General features: G+C 39.8%; 2 protein-coding genes across 2 annotated transcripts in view; one reads left to right on the top strand and one right to left on the bottom strand.

Annotated features, from left to right (window-relative positions):
- Nucleotides 1-15,148, top strand: part of fermt1 (FERM domain containing kindlin 1) — a gene marked incomplete at its 5' end in the record, with an annotated part of 928,370 nt that overhangs the window by 752,124 nt on the left and 161,098 nt on the right.
- The window catches only part of LOC119418478 (1-phosphatidylinositol 4,5-bisphosphate phosphodiesterase beta-1-like), a 65,126-nt gene that overhangs the window by 769 nt on the left and 49,209 nt on the right, over nt 1-15,148 (bottom strand). Inside the window, exon 3 of the mRNA XM_037685767.1 lies at nt 10,454-10,522. Within this exon, the coding sequence (XP_037541695.1) occupies nt 10,454-10,522 (69 nt within the window). The remainder of the gene's footprint in view (nt 1-10,453; nt 10,523-15,148) is intronic.

Genomic DNA, 15,148 nt, shown 5'->3' with positions numbered 1-15,148 from the left:
AAAAAAACGAAGTCCAGATGACATGATTCAACCTTTTTTGTTGTTATATACCTGGATGACTGAGAAAACAAACTTTGTGTTTATCAAAATAGTAGTTGTAAGTAGATGAAGCATCCTGAAATTAGCAAGAAAAACAAATGAAAGGAGTGTAAAAAATGTGAATTAGAAGGAAAAAAGTAATAAAGAAAAAGGTTTGTAGGCTCAATTATCCAAGTAGACAAGAAAAAAGTTAATTGTGTCATCTGGACCAGTTTCTTTAAGTGAGAAACATTTCATCCCCCATCCAGAGGACTTCGTCAGTCTGCAGCCTGCCAACCAATCTGTCCCATACGCAGCCTTCACTGCTGTTTCAAGCCAACCTCCTGTTGGAATCTCAAAAGTAGACTTTTAACAAGTGCAAAACACACCCACCCAAAACAATCAGTATGTACATCAATCAAATGTTTTAGGTCAGATGGCCAACTTGATACTCACAGAAACAGCCTGAGGACAACCAAGGCCGTCGTGGTTCAGAAAAAGAAATAAAAAGCTGAGATTAGAAGAAACAAGCTTAACATTAGCTGAAAATGTACTGAAAGTATAATGCACAAAAGGCTGAAATTAGCTAAAAAGTAGTGAAAAAGATGACATTAGCTGAAAAATAGCTGAAATACAGCTAATAAAGCAGAAAAAAATAATGTAATTAGCTGAAAGAAACTCAAATTAGCAGAAAGTAGCTAAACCGATAGCTGACATAAGCACCAAAAAAGCTGAAATTAGAAGAAAGAAGCTAAAAGAAGAGGGAAAAAAAAGCTAAAATAAGAAGAAAAAAGCTAAAAGGAGTTCAAGTAAGGGCAGCATGGTGGCTCCACTGGTAGAGATGCTGCCTTTCAGCAAGAAGGTCGACAGTTCAAATCCCGGCCCTTGACCTTTCTGGGTGGAGTTTGCCTGTTCTCTCCGTGCTGCGTGGGTTTTCTCCAGGTACTCTGGTTTCCTCCCACTGACCAAAAACATACATGTTAGGCTGATTGTGTTTTTTTTTTTCTTCTTCTTTCTTCAGGAGTCACCACAGCGAACTAAGTCGCACGAAGACTTGGCAGTTATTTTTACGCCGGATGTCCTTCCTGACACAACCACAGACCACTGAGCTACCACATCCTTCTGTGTGGAGCAGAGAGCTGCTGTCTACGGCACCCAGGGGAGCAGATGGTGGGGGTTAAGGGCCTTGTTCAAAGTTGGGCAAATGAGGGTGGAGGCAGGTGTGGGTACTTCCCCTTTCCCATCCACATTTTGATGTTGTCAGTACCGGGAGTTGAACCGGCGTTCTTCCAATCACAGGCTCACCTTCTCTAACCTGTTTGCCACCACTCCCCTACATGTTAGGCTGATTAGTAACTCTAATTGTCCCTAGGTGTGAGTGAGAGAGTGAACAGTTGTTTTTTCTCGTTTGTCTCTATGTGTCCCTGTGATGGACTGGAAACCTGTCCAGGGTGTCCCCCGCCTCTCGCACAGTGATAGCTGGACATGGGCACCAGTGACCTCCACGACCAGAAAAGGAAGAAGCAGGTAAAGATAATGGATGTACGGAGATGAAGGAAGACAAAAACAGTAGAAATAATCTGAAGAAAGCAGACAGAATAAAAGCTGAAATGAGCAGCAAAAGGTTGTAAACAGCACAAAGGGTTTGAAGGATGTGAAGAGAACTACATTCATTTTCAAAGAGAAAAACATGGCCGACTTTCACAAACAAGAACGTGACAAAAATCCTGAAGACAACGTCTCTCCCTTCGTTTCATGTCCACATATGAGATAATGTATCACTTGCTACACTCCGTCAGTGTATGATTGTGTACACCTGATGAGGGACTAAGCTGTTCTGGCTGCGTATGTGTTTTTATATGACAAAGAAAATAAAATGGCATATGTTTAATTTATCAGACAGCTTTCAGTTTTCTCAGCCTGCCTTTTCACAGCCGACCAAGCTCAACATCCTGTAGAGTTCCTTTTTTTATTATATATAGAAAATGAAACACTAAATCAAGTTTTTTCCCTTTCAAGTCATATATAACAGCCTTAACCTCAGGGAGGACATGTCACAGACTGAAATTTGTTCCACTGAAATAGCAGCTCACAATTTTGTCTGTCAGAAGCTGTAAGCAGCATGCTGAGATGTGATTACGTTTTCGCCTTCAGTTCAGATTCAGAGGAGCATCTCGAGCATAAAAGCAGAAAGACAACCTCGCGTGTATGTAGCATGTCACAGAGAGTGAAAGTTGACAGACAGAAGCTAATTGCATGATAAAGTATATGTAAAATCTTGGAGATGTGAATAGCTGTATGATTAGTGCTCAACGGAGGGAACATGCTGTGCAGAAACAAGCTAATGTGCTGATTTAATAAAGAGACAATATGAACGGATGGTTTACAACAATGGAGCTTATTACTCTGACCTGGAGCTTTAACAAAGATAAAAAAGGGATTTATTTACAAAAACAATTAATTTTAATAACTGTAGTGACAGAGTGAAAAGAGACGCATATCTCAGTGTGTTTCAGGAAATAAAATAAATCTTTAAGTTTTTCCCTCTTTAGGGGTCACCACAGGGAATCATGCTCCTCCATCTCTCTCTGTCCTCTGCATCCTCTGTCCTCTGCATCCTCTGTCCTCTCTAACGTCCATATATCTTCCAATGTACCCACTGTCCCTCCTCTGGACATGTCCAAACCATCTCAGTCTGACCTCTCTAACTTTATCTCCCACTTGTTCAACCTGTGCTGTACCCAGTGGTGTAGTCTACATTTTTATAGTGGGTATACTGTGTGCTTAGAAACCAAAATGCACTGGTTAGTAAAATGCAATGGTCAATTTATTTTGATTTCTCCGAAGCACCTCCCTAGGAAGCGGCAGATAATGGATGGATGGATGGATCAATGGATGGATGGATGGATGGATACATGTTACATACACACACACACACACACACACACACACATTATCATATTTATTATTATGAGTTATTTTCTTTTGAGTTCAAAGTAAATTGGACAAAATATGAAACTTCTTTAGGCTTTAAGTGGCTCATATAAATATGAATGTTTTAAATGAAGTGATTTTTTTTTATTTTTATGTAAAGTAATGTGACCAAGAATCATTGTTTAATAAGGGTTTTGCTGTTTATTGCTCTCAAAACTTCAAAACTGGTGGCTTCAAACGTTACTAATACTTTTGGTAGCATCAAAATATAAATATACGGTCTAAACTTTTATTCTGAAAACCCCCTTGCCCTTGATCCGATGATGCTCTGCGTCACTCCCGCTAGCTTCGCATAGAGTGTATGGCAGTGGCACACGCGCCTGGCAGAATACAAACAGACACACACACACCCCAGAAAGAAGAGGGACACCGCTGTTCTCTGAGGGTGTTTACGACGCATTTCGCCCAGCTGTTTCAATATAATGACACATGTGCGATATGTCATGTATCACTGGGCACTTTTAAGTGGGTATACGGGTTCTAGAGGGTATATGGCATATACCAGCATATCATGTAGACTACACCACTGGTTGTGACTCTGATGATCTCATTCCTAATCTTATCCATCCTTGTCACTCCTAAGGAGAACCTCAACATCTTCATTTCTGATACTTCCAGTTCTGTCTCATCTTTCTGCCAACAGCACTGTCTCTAAACCATGCAACATAGCTGGTCTCATCACTGTATTGCAAACCTTTCTTTTGATCTTTGCTGACACCTTTTTGCCTCAAATCCGTCCCGAAACTTTTCTCCATCCTGCTTAGATTTTCCACAATTTTTGTTTTCCTGGTCAGACGACCTTAAGTACTTCAAGTCCTGCACCTTTGTAACCTCTGCTCCTTGCAGCCTCACTGTTCCACCAGCCTCCCTCTCATCCACACACATGTACTCGGTCTTATTAGGGATGGCTTTCATTCCTCTTCTTTCAAGTGCATACCTCCACCTCTCCAAGTTCTCTTCCACCTGTTCCCTGTTCTCACCACAGATCATGTCATCTGCAAAGATCATAGTCCACAGGGATTCCTGCCTGACCTCATCCGTTAGTCGGTCCATAACCAGAGCAAACAAGAAGGGGCTCAAAGCCGATCCTTGATGCACTCCCTCCTCCATCTTGAAGTTATCTGTCACTCCTACAGCACATCTAACCACTGGCATGCTGTCCTCATACATGTCCTGTACCAGTCTAACATACAGTACTTCTCTGCCACTCCAGAGTTCCTCATGCAATACCACACCTCCTCCCTTGGCACTTTGTTATATGCTTTTTCTAAATCCACAAAGACACAATGGAGTTCTTTCTGACCCTCTCTGTACTTCTCCATCAGCATCTTCAAAGCAAAGATGGTATCTGTGGTGCTCTTTCGCTGCATGAAACCATACTGCTGCTCACAGATAACCTCTCTTCTAACTGTAGCTTCCACAAAGCTCTCTAAGAAAATAAAAGGGATACATTCCTCAAAAAGATTTAAAATTAGGTAAAAAGGAAAAAATACAGCAAGCACAAGTTATTTAATTATTAAACATTGTACTAAGGAAGGTGTAAAAATACTAAGCAAATCCAACGATTTAAAAGATTTAGCAGCCATAACTTGAATGAAATATGTGTGAACTTGTCAGTCTCCTAAAAAATGTGGACTGATGATGATTCTTTGTTTTTATAATGTTGCAATATTTTTTAAGGTCTGCAAGGTTTTTTTTATGTACACCTTCCTCAAGATCTTATCAGTGTTCAAGGTAGGACTTTGACTCATTGCAAAATCTCAATTCTTTTTTTTTTCAACAGCCATATTGTTGCTCTGCCAAAAGTTGTGTATAACAGCAGATCAATGATATAAAGCAAACACCTCCATCACACTGGATGTCAACCTCGTCTCAGTGCAGTCCAGGTCATCAAAAATCCTCGTAACCACTCAGGATGACGGAGATGAAGAGTGATTTTCAAGTGTGTTTAGCTCACAAACTGCACTGAGAAAGCTCCTCGGATGCGAGACGAAAGATCCTTCAAAATCAAACATGTTCAGCTCTTCTTCTTTTCCAGGGATATGCCAGATAGAAATTAATTTGGGAATCTTAACTGATCTAAAACAGAACAGATTTTGTATAAATTCAAGTCAGAAAATTGGTTATGTGTGTTTTTATACAATATGCAAACATTTGGTTTCAACTGAATATATACAGAACTAACAGTGAGGTAGAGGTGAAGACATTATGTGCAGTTCATGCAGTAGTCTTGCCTTTTCCTCATTCTTTTGTCAGTTTGTCTGCTTTCTGACCTGGCTCATGATAGGTATTTGAATTTTGTCAAAGTTTTTCTGTTCTAGGAACACCATGTGTTGCCGCCAAGACCCATCAGAAGCTTTGCACCTTTAGGATTGATTAAACGTTTGTTCTGCCTTGCAGTCTCTTAATCCTGAAAGAAATAAAGCAAAGAAAGTGCTATGTGTTGTCATCACTGTAAGTTTCTATACAACGACAATATTAGTTCTCTGCATTTAACCCATCACACATAAGATACACCCAGGTGGAGCAGTGAGCAGCTATGTAAGCACACGGGGAACAATTAGGGATTAAGTGTCTTGCTTAAGGAAACCATGACATGTGGGCATGGTGGGGAGTTGAACCTGTGACTTTCTGGTCCCAAGTCGACTGCCCTACCTCTACATCACAGCAGTCCCCTGAGGCTGTGCATTTGAGCCCAGACTGCACCAGGAAGGGCATCAGGTGTAAAACACTTGCCAAATCTTACATGCAAGTTGACTCACTGTGGTGACCCCTGAAGAAGGTAGCAGCTGAAAAGAAGAACAAAGGCCCTGCTGTATCCTGCTAACTGTGTCCTGCATTGGGTCTTTCCACCCATCACTCTTCATTTTGTAACAACACACAAAAAACAGCTGCAATGGCTCAGTTTCCATATCAGTACAACCTAAACACAAAATGATTGACACGAATGTCTGTAAAAGTAACACAAATACAGGAAGTGACAATAATTGTGTTAGCTTATTTACCCTCTATCAGCTACACTTCAGGTAGTTGTGCCAACTGGCTGAAGTGTAGCTGAAGTGATATTAACCAAACTAAGGCTGTGTGACTAATTTTAGAAGCTGGCCATCAAACAAAGCTCTTTTCTTCTAAAACTGACAAGTGGTAATTCTAATCAGTCAAATCAGCCTCAGTGGTGATGAAGGGGTAGTCTGGCTAATTAGAAGAAAAAATAAAGGTTATGCAAAGAAAAACCAAGGACACAGTCCGTTCTCGTTTATTTTTCCATCGCATGTCTCGGTGTTCCTGTGTCCTGATTTGTGCTTAAAATGTAGACAGCGTAGGAATGATAGCAGGCATTCCAAGCCATGAAGTTTTTTTGTTTGTGTGTGCGTGTGTGTGCACGTGTCCTCATACAGCAAATGCATGAATCATAACTGAGCACACAACTGCCACAGGCAGGGTGGCATCAGGTCAGGGGAGGTCAGACGAGCTGCCCACATGCTGCGAAGAGCCAATGAACACGCTTCAGAGCGCTCCAAATCAAAATGATGCTCAGACAGAAATCCAGACGCCGCTCAAAGACAACACAAAGTGACCTGAGCTCCAGCAGAAGCGAGAGCTCGAAAGAGGCCGTTGAAACTAGCCTTTCCATTTGGAGCGCATTTCAAGTCCGCCGGTCGTTAATGATCGTGTCCAAATCTGACAGCATCCAGCTGAGACCGAGGACCCTTGAGCAGCACAATGAAAGTACTTCTGAAGCTTGGTCATAAGTCCAAACTCTTGCTTTGGTTAGTCTGAAGCTTTCCTGCAATTTGAATGGAAGCTGCAATGGTAGCAGTGAGAACATAAATAAAAATAAATGAAATGAGGGGCATACAAATAAAGAAAAAATATCTGATGTAACATCACAGGAAAAGAACATAACTGTTCTGAGAAGTTTTTTCTATCTGCTGCTCTTATTTTTCAGTTGAAGTTGATATAGTCTTCACCTGGCCTTCCTTAAACATGTACGAACAAGGCAGGCTTTGAAAACTCTGCTGAGTGCTCTTTCAGCTGATGTCTCTTTTTGTGACCTTTCACCATCTCTATGTCCTTCCTGTAATCCTGTCTCTGGCCTTCTGCTAATCGTGCATCTAAAAAACACCTCATGACTTTTCCAGTCTCTTCAAAACTCCTCCTTTTTCCTCTGTCCTCCACATCTCATCAAGTCCTCAGACAATATGTCTCATTGGTGATCCCATTACAATTCCCAAGGTGCATCACTGCTCCATCTCCCCGTAATGGATTTCCAAATCTTCGACGATCAGACGAGTCACATTGTCGTGTCTCCTCCCTTGGTGACATCACTCTGTAAGCTGTTAAGAAATGTATAAATCCTCTCTGTGTTATTGGGATCGCTCCAACAGGCTCCCCGTTATACACAGAGCTCTACTCCACAACTCCAACTCACTTCAGACAACAACAGAAGACAGTTATAAAAAGACATAGAGATTTTAATTTATTTTTACAAATAAGATGGCCAAAAAAAGTAACAAAAACAGCTAGATTATAAGGCGAATGTAGAAAACTAAAAACAGGAACATGTCTGCATTGGTCCTTGTCCGGAGTCCAACAGATTCTTAAAGCCACTTAGAGAGGTCAAGGTCGAGAGCTTCAGATCTTTTTTCAAGATATTCCAGGAAACAGGAGCAGAGTAGGAGAAGGCCCTTTTTTTCAAGTTCAGTTCTCAATGAGGAAATACTGCAGGTAATAATGTCCTGAGAGCGTATGCTGTAGCTGCACTTACACAGAGACATGTAGGAGGAGATGTATGAAGGCAGCAGACCAAGAAGTGTTTAAAAATGAAAATGTACCAGTGGGAGAGTCTGCGTGAAGTTAATGATGTCCAGTTAACCAGTGAATACAGGGTGCAGTGGTGGGTACGGTAGTTACAGCCAGTTATGAATCTTAGTGCACCATAATAGACAGCATCCAACATCTGCAGGGTTCTTGTAGGAGCGTTCATGTAAATAATGTCACCGTAGTCAATGGAGGGAAGGAAGGTCACAGATACAAGGCATTTTCTAGCATTCAGAGTTAGACAGGATCTGTTTCTGAAAAAGAAACCCAGTTTTACTTTCAGTTTCTTTACTAGGTTTTCCACATGGAGCTTAAAAGAGAGATGTGAGTCAACCAAGATACCCAAACATTTATAGGAATCAACAAACTCAATGGGGACACCATTTGAGGATAAAATCAGAGGAAGAACTGTTGGGACCGACTTCCTGTTTGAAAAAACATCCCTTTGGCTTTATTGGCATTTAAGACAAGTTTGAGGTGGAACAAATTTGACTGGATGATGTTAAATGCAGATTGCAAACGCTGAAAAGCCTTATCAACTGTTTTAGCTCGACAATAAAAAACTGTGTCATCAGCATAGAAATGTAAGGATGTGTCAAGGATGCTCTAACCTACATTACCTATGTAGATTGTAAAGAGGGTGGGTACTAAGACTGAGCCTTGTGGTACACCATTGTTGACTGCTACATAACTGGAGGAAGTACCATTATGTTGAACACATTGCCTCCGATCAGAATGTTTAGAATATTGCGAGTGTAGAAAAGGTTTAATACTAAAATAAGCTACTTCTTACTACTTGTACTACTATTCCTACTTTGCGTTTTTTTCACTTATCACGGCGCTTCAGGATATGGCTCCCCCACAATAAATAAGGGACTACTGTATTTTAAGATTTGTTAATGCATTTCTCGAACACCCTCAAGATCCATGTAACACAGATGTTCAATGCACAAGGAAATTGAGAACCCTCACAAATGTTTCCAGACATTTTGGAAACTCAATTACGAACACCATTCTCAATTAAGTGCAGCACAGTGTGACACTGGCATCAGCCTGCAGTTTTACAATTAAGTTCATAATGAGGGACAAAGGCTTACATAATACTAAGAACAGTGACTGCAAAGAAGGAACTACACAGACGTGATGTGTGGCTAACCCATACAGCATTCACACAGCAGTCCTTTGTCTTCCTTCTGCATAAAGCAACAGAGATTTGTCCTAAAAGCCACTCAGCTTACAGCTCGTTCATGCTTAAAAATGATGTTCATGTTCAGTCTCAGTCCAAACTTCACTCAGAACTTTTATTCCATTTATGAACAACAATTATCTTGTACTAAGCAAAAATAATTTAAATAAATAACTAAACGTTTGCATTGTGAAGGTATTTGTAATGACAATGAGTAGGCCTGTCAGGATAACAAATGTTGCTTGGGAATTAATTGTCTCAGAAATTATTGCGATAAACGATAATATTGTTTGAAATTTGACAATATTTAGTAATTATTGTCAAATTTAAGAAGAAATGTTGGTTAATTTTTGTGTTTAGTACCTTTTGTGACCACTGGATGGCAGTATAAGACTGTTTGAACCAAAGGGTGGATAGTGAGGGCGTTAGCAGCGTGTCTCTTTAAGAAAAATGGGAGGGAGGCTCCTGTGACATGGGCTGTCTCTATTTTTTTTTTTGGTTCTCAAAATGGCGGATGCTCTGTGTGGTTTGAGCTCTTTAGCATAGCATTTTTCACACAAAGCTTTTAATAAAAAAATCAGTAAACAAGTTATCAGCTTCTTTTATCAGAAAAACAACTTTTTACACGAAGGCACGGTTTCAACCGTGAATTTTTGGAGCTTTGACAAGACAGAGTTTTTTTTTCCCCCCGAGGTCATCCTGTTAGCTTAGCTCGTAGCATAGCTTCTCAGCTTAGATGCTTTCAACCATCCATGAACACAATTTTGGATGGTTACATGGATTTTAAAGAGAAAAGAGAAAGGGAGGGGTCATTGAAGAGCACTGGATTTGAGCCTTTTGTCATCCAGTGTCCAGTAGAAAGAGAGACACAGAAACGATAAAGCCGATAAATGAAAATGAGGTCGATATTTTTCATTTATCATGAGATTAATTGATTTGTTGTTTATTGTGACAGGCCTAACAATGAGTTTGTGTAAATTTGGAGAAAACAACGATACTCAGCATCCCATCTGTCCCACACCTGGCTCCAAACATAACACTGTAAGTGTCCATGTCTGAGGTGCTATATGGCAAAATGACTTCAGTGACTCCTCTGATAACAAACACTGTGATTTCTGAATACACACCTGTGGCTCATGGGTAAATATGAGTCATTATAACCACTTCAACCTGTTCTAGGCACATCCTTATATAAGACTTTGGTAAATGGATGCAGACGATGTAGAAAAAATTCATTTCTGTGCTAAATTAATCCTTTACAAAACCTATCATCCAGAAAAGCTCTTGTCTTGTCCTTCAAATACTGTACGTTGCTCATTCTGTTCACAGAAACATTAGAGACGGCTTTTCAAAAATATTGTAACACACGCAGTACAAAACACATTTACACAGACTCTTTAATCGCCACAGATTAGTGAATTGTATTCTGTTTACCTTTGGCGTTTTAGTGCACTTTCCATTTCTGGCATCTTTAATGTAGGCAATATCCAACAGCTCCGTTTCCTAAAAAGATGCAGACGAAACAGATAAATTAACAGGAGAGCCCATTTGTTCTCTCAAAGGCTTCAAAGGCTTTTTAGAGCACAAAGAAATGCCATATCTATGAAAGTAATGCTGGGATCTGAGGTGATTGGAGACATTTTCAGGAGCCCTTTTCTTTTGACTCACGTAATACTTATGACTGAAGACACTGTGTGTGCAACTTCTGTGTGTGTTAAGTATCCTTGTGTCTATTGGGTGTCGTTTGTAAAGTTACACAGTCAAAAATTAACATCAATATTTTGGGGTTTTTTTAGCCTTTAATAAGAAAAAAGTAGTTTTTTTTTCAAAGTCATATTTTCATCATGTTATTCATACATTTATAAATGTCATAGTTCCAAACTAAATATTTAATTGACAAGCTAAATATTTTGTTTACAAACTAAATACTTAACTTACAACTTAAATATTTACTTAGTAAACTAAATATTTAGGTGTAAATTAAGTATTTAATTTCCAATCTAAATATTTTTTTTCAAAACTAAAAGTTTAATTTCCAAACTAAATATTTATTGTCCAAGCTAAATATTTAATTTCCAAACTAAACATTTAATTTCCAAAATAAATATTTAATTTGCTAACTAAATATTTAACTCAGCAGTATGGTGGCACAACAAGCTGCTGCCTCTCAGCGAGCAGGTTACCCTGGTTCAAATCTCAGTCCGGGACCTTTTTACGTGGAGTTTGCATGTTCTCTCCGTGCATGGGTGGGTTTTCTCTGGGTACTCAGGTTTCCTCCCACAGACCGAAAACATGCAAGTTAGGCTGACTGGTAACTCTAAATTGTCCCTAGGTGTGAGTGAGAGAGTGAATGGTTGTTTGTCTTGTTTGTATGTGTCCCTGTGATGGACTTGCGACCTGTCCAGGGTGTCCCCCGCCCCTCGCACAGTGATTGTTGGACATGGGCACCGGCGACCCCCATGACTTAAATGGAAAAAACAGGTAAAAGATAATGGATGGATGGAAATATTTAACTCTCACCTAAATATTTAACTTGCAAGCTAAATATTTAGTCAGCAAATTAAATATTTAGTTAGGAATTATTGTTTAGCTAAAAAATTAGATATTGAGTTTAGAAATTAAATATTTAGTTTGGAAATTAAATATTTAGCTTGGAAATTAAGCATTTAGTTAGGAATTAATTGTTTAGCTTAAAAATTAAATACTTAGTTTGGAAACTAAAAATTTAGGTTGAAATTATTATATGAATATAATTTACACATAAATATTTAGTTTACTTACTAAAATGTTTAAGTATTTAGCTTGTAAATTAAATATTTAGTTTGGAACTATGACAATTATAAATGAATAATATGATGAAATTATTAAAAGCTAAATAAATCAAAATATTGTTGTTAATTTTTGACTGTGTAACTTCACAAACAGCTCCCCATATGTGTCGTGATGCACACAGCAGCCTAATGTCCCATGTCACAGGGGACTCATTCATTGAAGACAAATGCATCCAAAATGATCCTCTGCTCAGCAAATGAGCCAAATTAGGACAAAAACATAATGTTCCAATGTTGACTGGTGACCTCACTCACTCTCTCCCACACACACACAGGCGCAAACTTGAATTAAAATTGACCAATAAATACACAGGCTGACAGGAGTTTTTTTTTTTTTTTTTTTTTTCAAAGAGTGCTGATTTTTGTGATGGATTATGTCATCGGCTGCTTCAGACCACTAAAATCGCTGCTGGAAAGGAAACAAAAACAGGACTAGATGAAAAACATTTCACACATACACGATGTTCAGCTGCTGCATGATGTTCTGCTAAAGCACCTTGCACAGGGACTCAGCTGTGTGAGTGGTGGCTAACAAAAAGAAAGAACTAACAAAGTCATCCCTGAATGGGTGCATTATTAAATCAGAAAAATGGTGATTGAAGATGTCTGCGGGAGAATTTTCACTACACTGACACGTTGATGAGCTAACAGCTAGTCCGAGTGGGACAAAAAACAAAGTTCTGTCTTTAAATAACCCTACTTTAAAATGTCCAAAATGTCCCTTTGTCTTTTTGAAACAAGAATTTCTATTAAACCAAAGCCTGCCGTTTCAAAGCAGCAGGTTTAACACTGGAGCAGCGGTGTTGGCCCATTAACTGTCTCCATAGGATCCTAATGTATCTATTAATTTACTGACTGTCTGAAATTTGTTTAGCAATGAGTGGACAGTGAAAGCATCTGAACAGACTGCTCCTGGAGCCTTTCCTCAGACACTACTCCCCTTATCAGTCTGAATCATCTTAGACTCCAGACAGCCGGGACACAAGGCGGAAAATTAACCGGAGCAAACCGTGGATTCACTCAGCATTATCTGTGTGTGTGTGGAGGGGGTGGGGTGGGGGGGACAAGAGGCAGTTCAGGTTTGACTCAGTTTTTAGCCTCATCAGTATCTGACCATCTCAAGGAGTACTGTGGAAAATTGCACCTGTCCATTCTTGCTTATCTTCAGTAGGATACTCACCTTAAGTTCCCTTTTCCTCTCCAAAATGTCCTTTCTATTCATATTCTTATTTATTCTTATTTATTTTTTAACCTTTATTTAACCAGGCAAATCCCATTGAGAAAATGAGGCCTGGGCCTGAAGGCAGCCTAACATGCATGTTTTTGGTCTGTGGAAGGAAACCGGAGTACCCGGAGAAAACCCAAGCAAACACAAGAAGAACATGCAAACTCCACACAGAAAGACCGCAGGTCCAACCAGGGATTGAACCCAGGACCTTCTTGCTGTGAGGCAACAGTGCTAACCACTGATCCATCGTGTTGCCATTTCTCACTGCTGAAAAAAGCCTGTTTTTGCCCATGTCGGTTTCTGTTCATGTGCCTGTTAGCAAAATATCTTATGAACCACTGATTCATTTTTAATGAAACCCTCAAAAAGAACCAAACATGCATAGGTATACCTCAGTCAGTTTCAGAGATATTGAGCTGGATTTACAGTGGAAGTAGCTAAGAGTTATTCATAACACACAATCTGAGTGGCAATAGGTTTTTGTTTAAACCTTTGGCATTGACTTTGAGATAATTTTGTTTGTCTGTTGACAAAATATCTCATAAACAACTGGACAGATGTTTTTCATTTGTTTTTTACTTTTAGAAATCAATCACTGAATGTAGGGATGCCTCTATCAGGTTTTTATGCTGCTAATCACTGATATCGATCACGCATGGTGCCTATCACCGATACCAGTCACATGGACTGGCTGCATATTTTTTTGATTTAGGTAAGATGAGGTACGTGATCTGGAAAATAGGAACCATAAAATCAACTTAATGGCCAAAAACACGTTTTTATTTACTTTTTCCAAGACAAATAACATTTTTAAAAACTTGCAGGAACAATGCAGCAACTATTCAGGCAAAAGGACAACTGAAAAAAAATGTACCTGCTATCAGTAATACAATCTTTAACAGACTGTTAAGGCTCGCAACAGGCGAAATGGTGCAGAAAGTCAAATAAATCTCAAAACATTGCTTAAATAAATAAACCACCGGACCTCTGCAGGCTGCAAAGGTGATCAGTTTTTGTGATCGGCACTGAAGGGCATTGATCGGTATCGGCCGGTCACATACTTTTTAACGAAAATCAGCCTATCGTGATCAGTGGCCGATTGATCGGAACATCTCTAATGGAAGGTGTATCTACAACTGATTCACTTTTGAAGTCAACTCAATTAAACATGACCATCACTGTTAATTTCACCCCCCACCCCTCAGCTGCTCGCTTCTTCAGGGGTCACCACAGCGAACTAACTCGCTCGAATACTTGGCAGTTGTTTTTATGCCGGATCCCCTTCCTGACACGAGGACAGACCACCGAGCTACCACAGCCCTCTGTGTGGAGGAGAGAGCTGCCATCGAGAGTGCCCGGGGGAACAGATGGTGGGGGTGAAGGGCATTGCTCAAGAGCCCAGAGTATGACAGATGAATGTGGAGGCAGGTATAGGTGCGTCACCTTTCTCACCAACGTTTTGATGTTGTCGGTCTGGGGTGTTGAACCTGCGACCTTCCGATCACAGGTAGCCAATCACAACGCACACTCGGATTGCTACTCATTGCACAAGATCATTGCTTAAAACGTTACATTTAACTATTGGTGCCAACCCTGTTTGTTAGCAAACATCTCATGGACCACTGCACAGATGGTAATGAAACCTTCACAAAGTAAGCGTTGCATGTGCATCTGTAAGTGATTAACTCTTGGAGTCAATTTAGATAAGATTGCCACAGCTAACTGACATTTGTCAACACTTAAATGGCTTTAACTCAGCCAGTTTTACATGTGGTTAAGATCTGATGTGGTAGTAGCTGAGAGTCATGCACAATTCATACTCTGAGTGTGACAGCTTGCAAAACTTCATAAGGTCCATAGAATACTTGGTTCAACAGAGCTGTCAACAAAAGCTGATGAAACTGGCAAGAAAGGTGGCAAGCTAGATGTATGTCACGCCTTGCATTAGCTTTTAATTATAAACAGCTCTGTACAAGTATTTTCTTTGCTGTGGTGATTTTAGACTCAGTTAAGTTGTTCCTGTTTGCACAGGGAGGCTGGGAGTCAAAGTTCAACTTGGTCTGCTTTTGA

This window comes from Nematolebias whitei, chromosome 12 (assembly GCF_014905685.2).
Source record: "Nematolebias whitei isolate Nwh7 chromosome 12, NemWhi1, whole genome shotgun sequence".
In the NCBI taxonomy this organism is placed as follows: domain Eukaryota; kingdom Metazoa; phylum Chordata; class Actinopteri; order Cyprinodontiformes; family Rivulidae; genus Nematolebias; species Nematolebias whitei.
The sequence above is the reverse complement of the archived record's forward strand: the minus strand, read 5'-3'. Positions and strand labels throughout refer to the sequence as shown.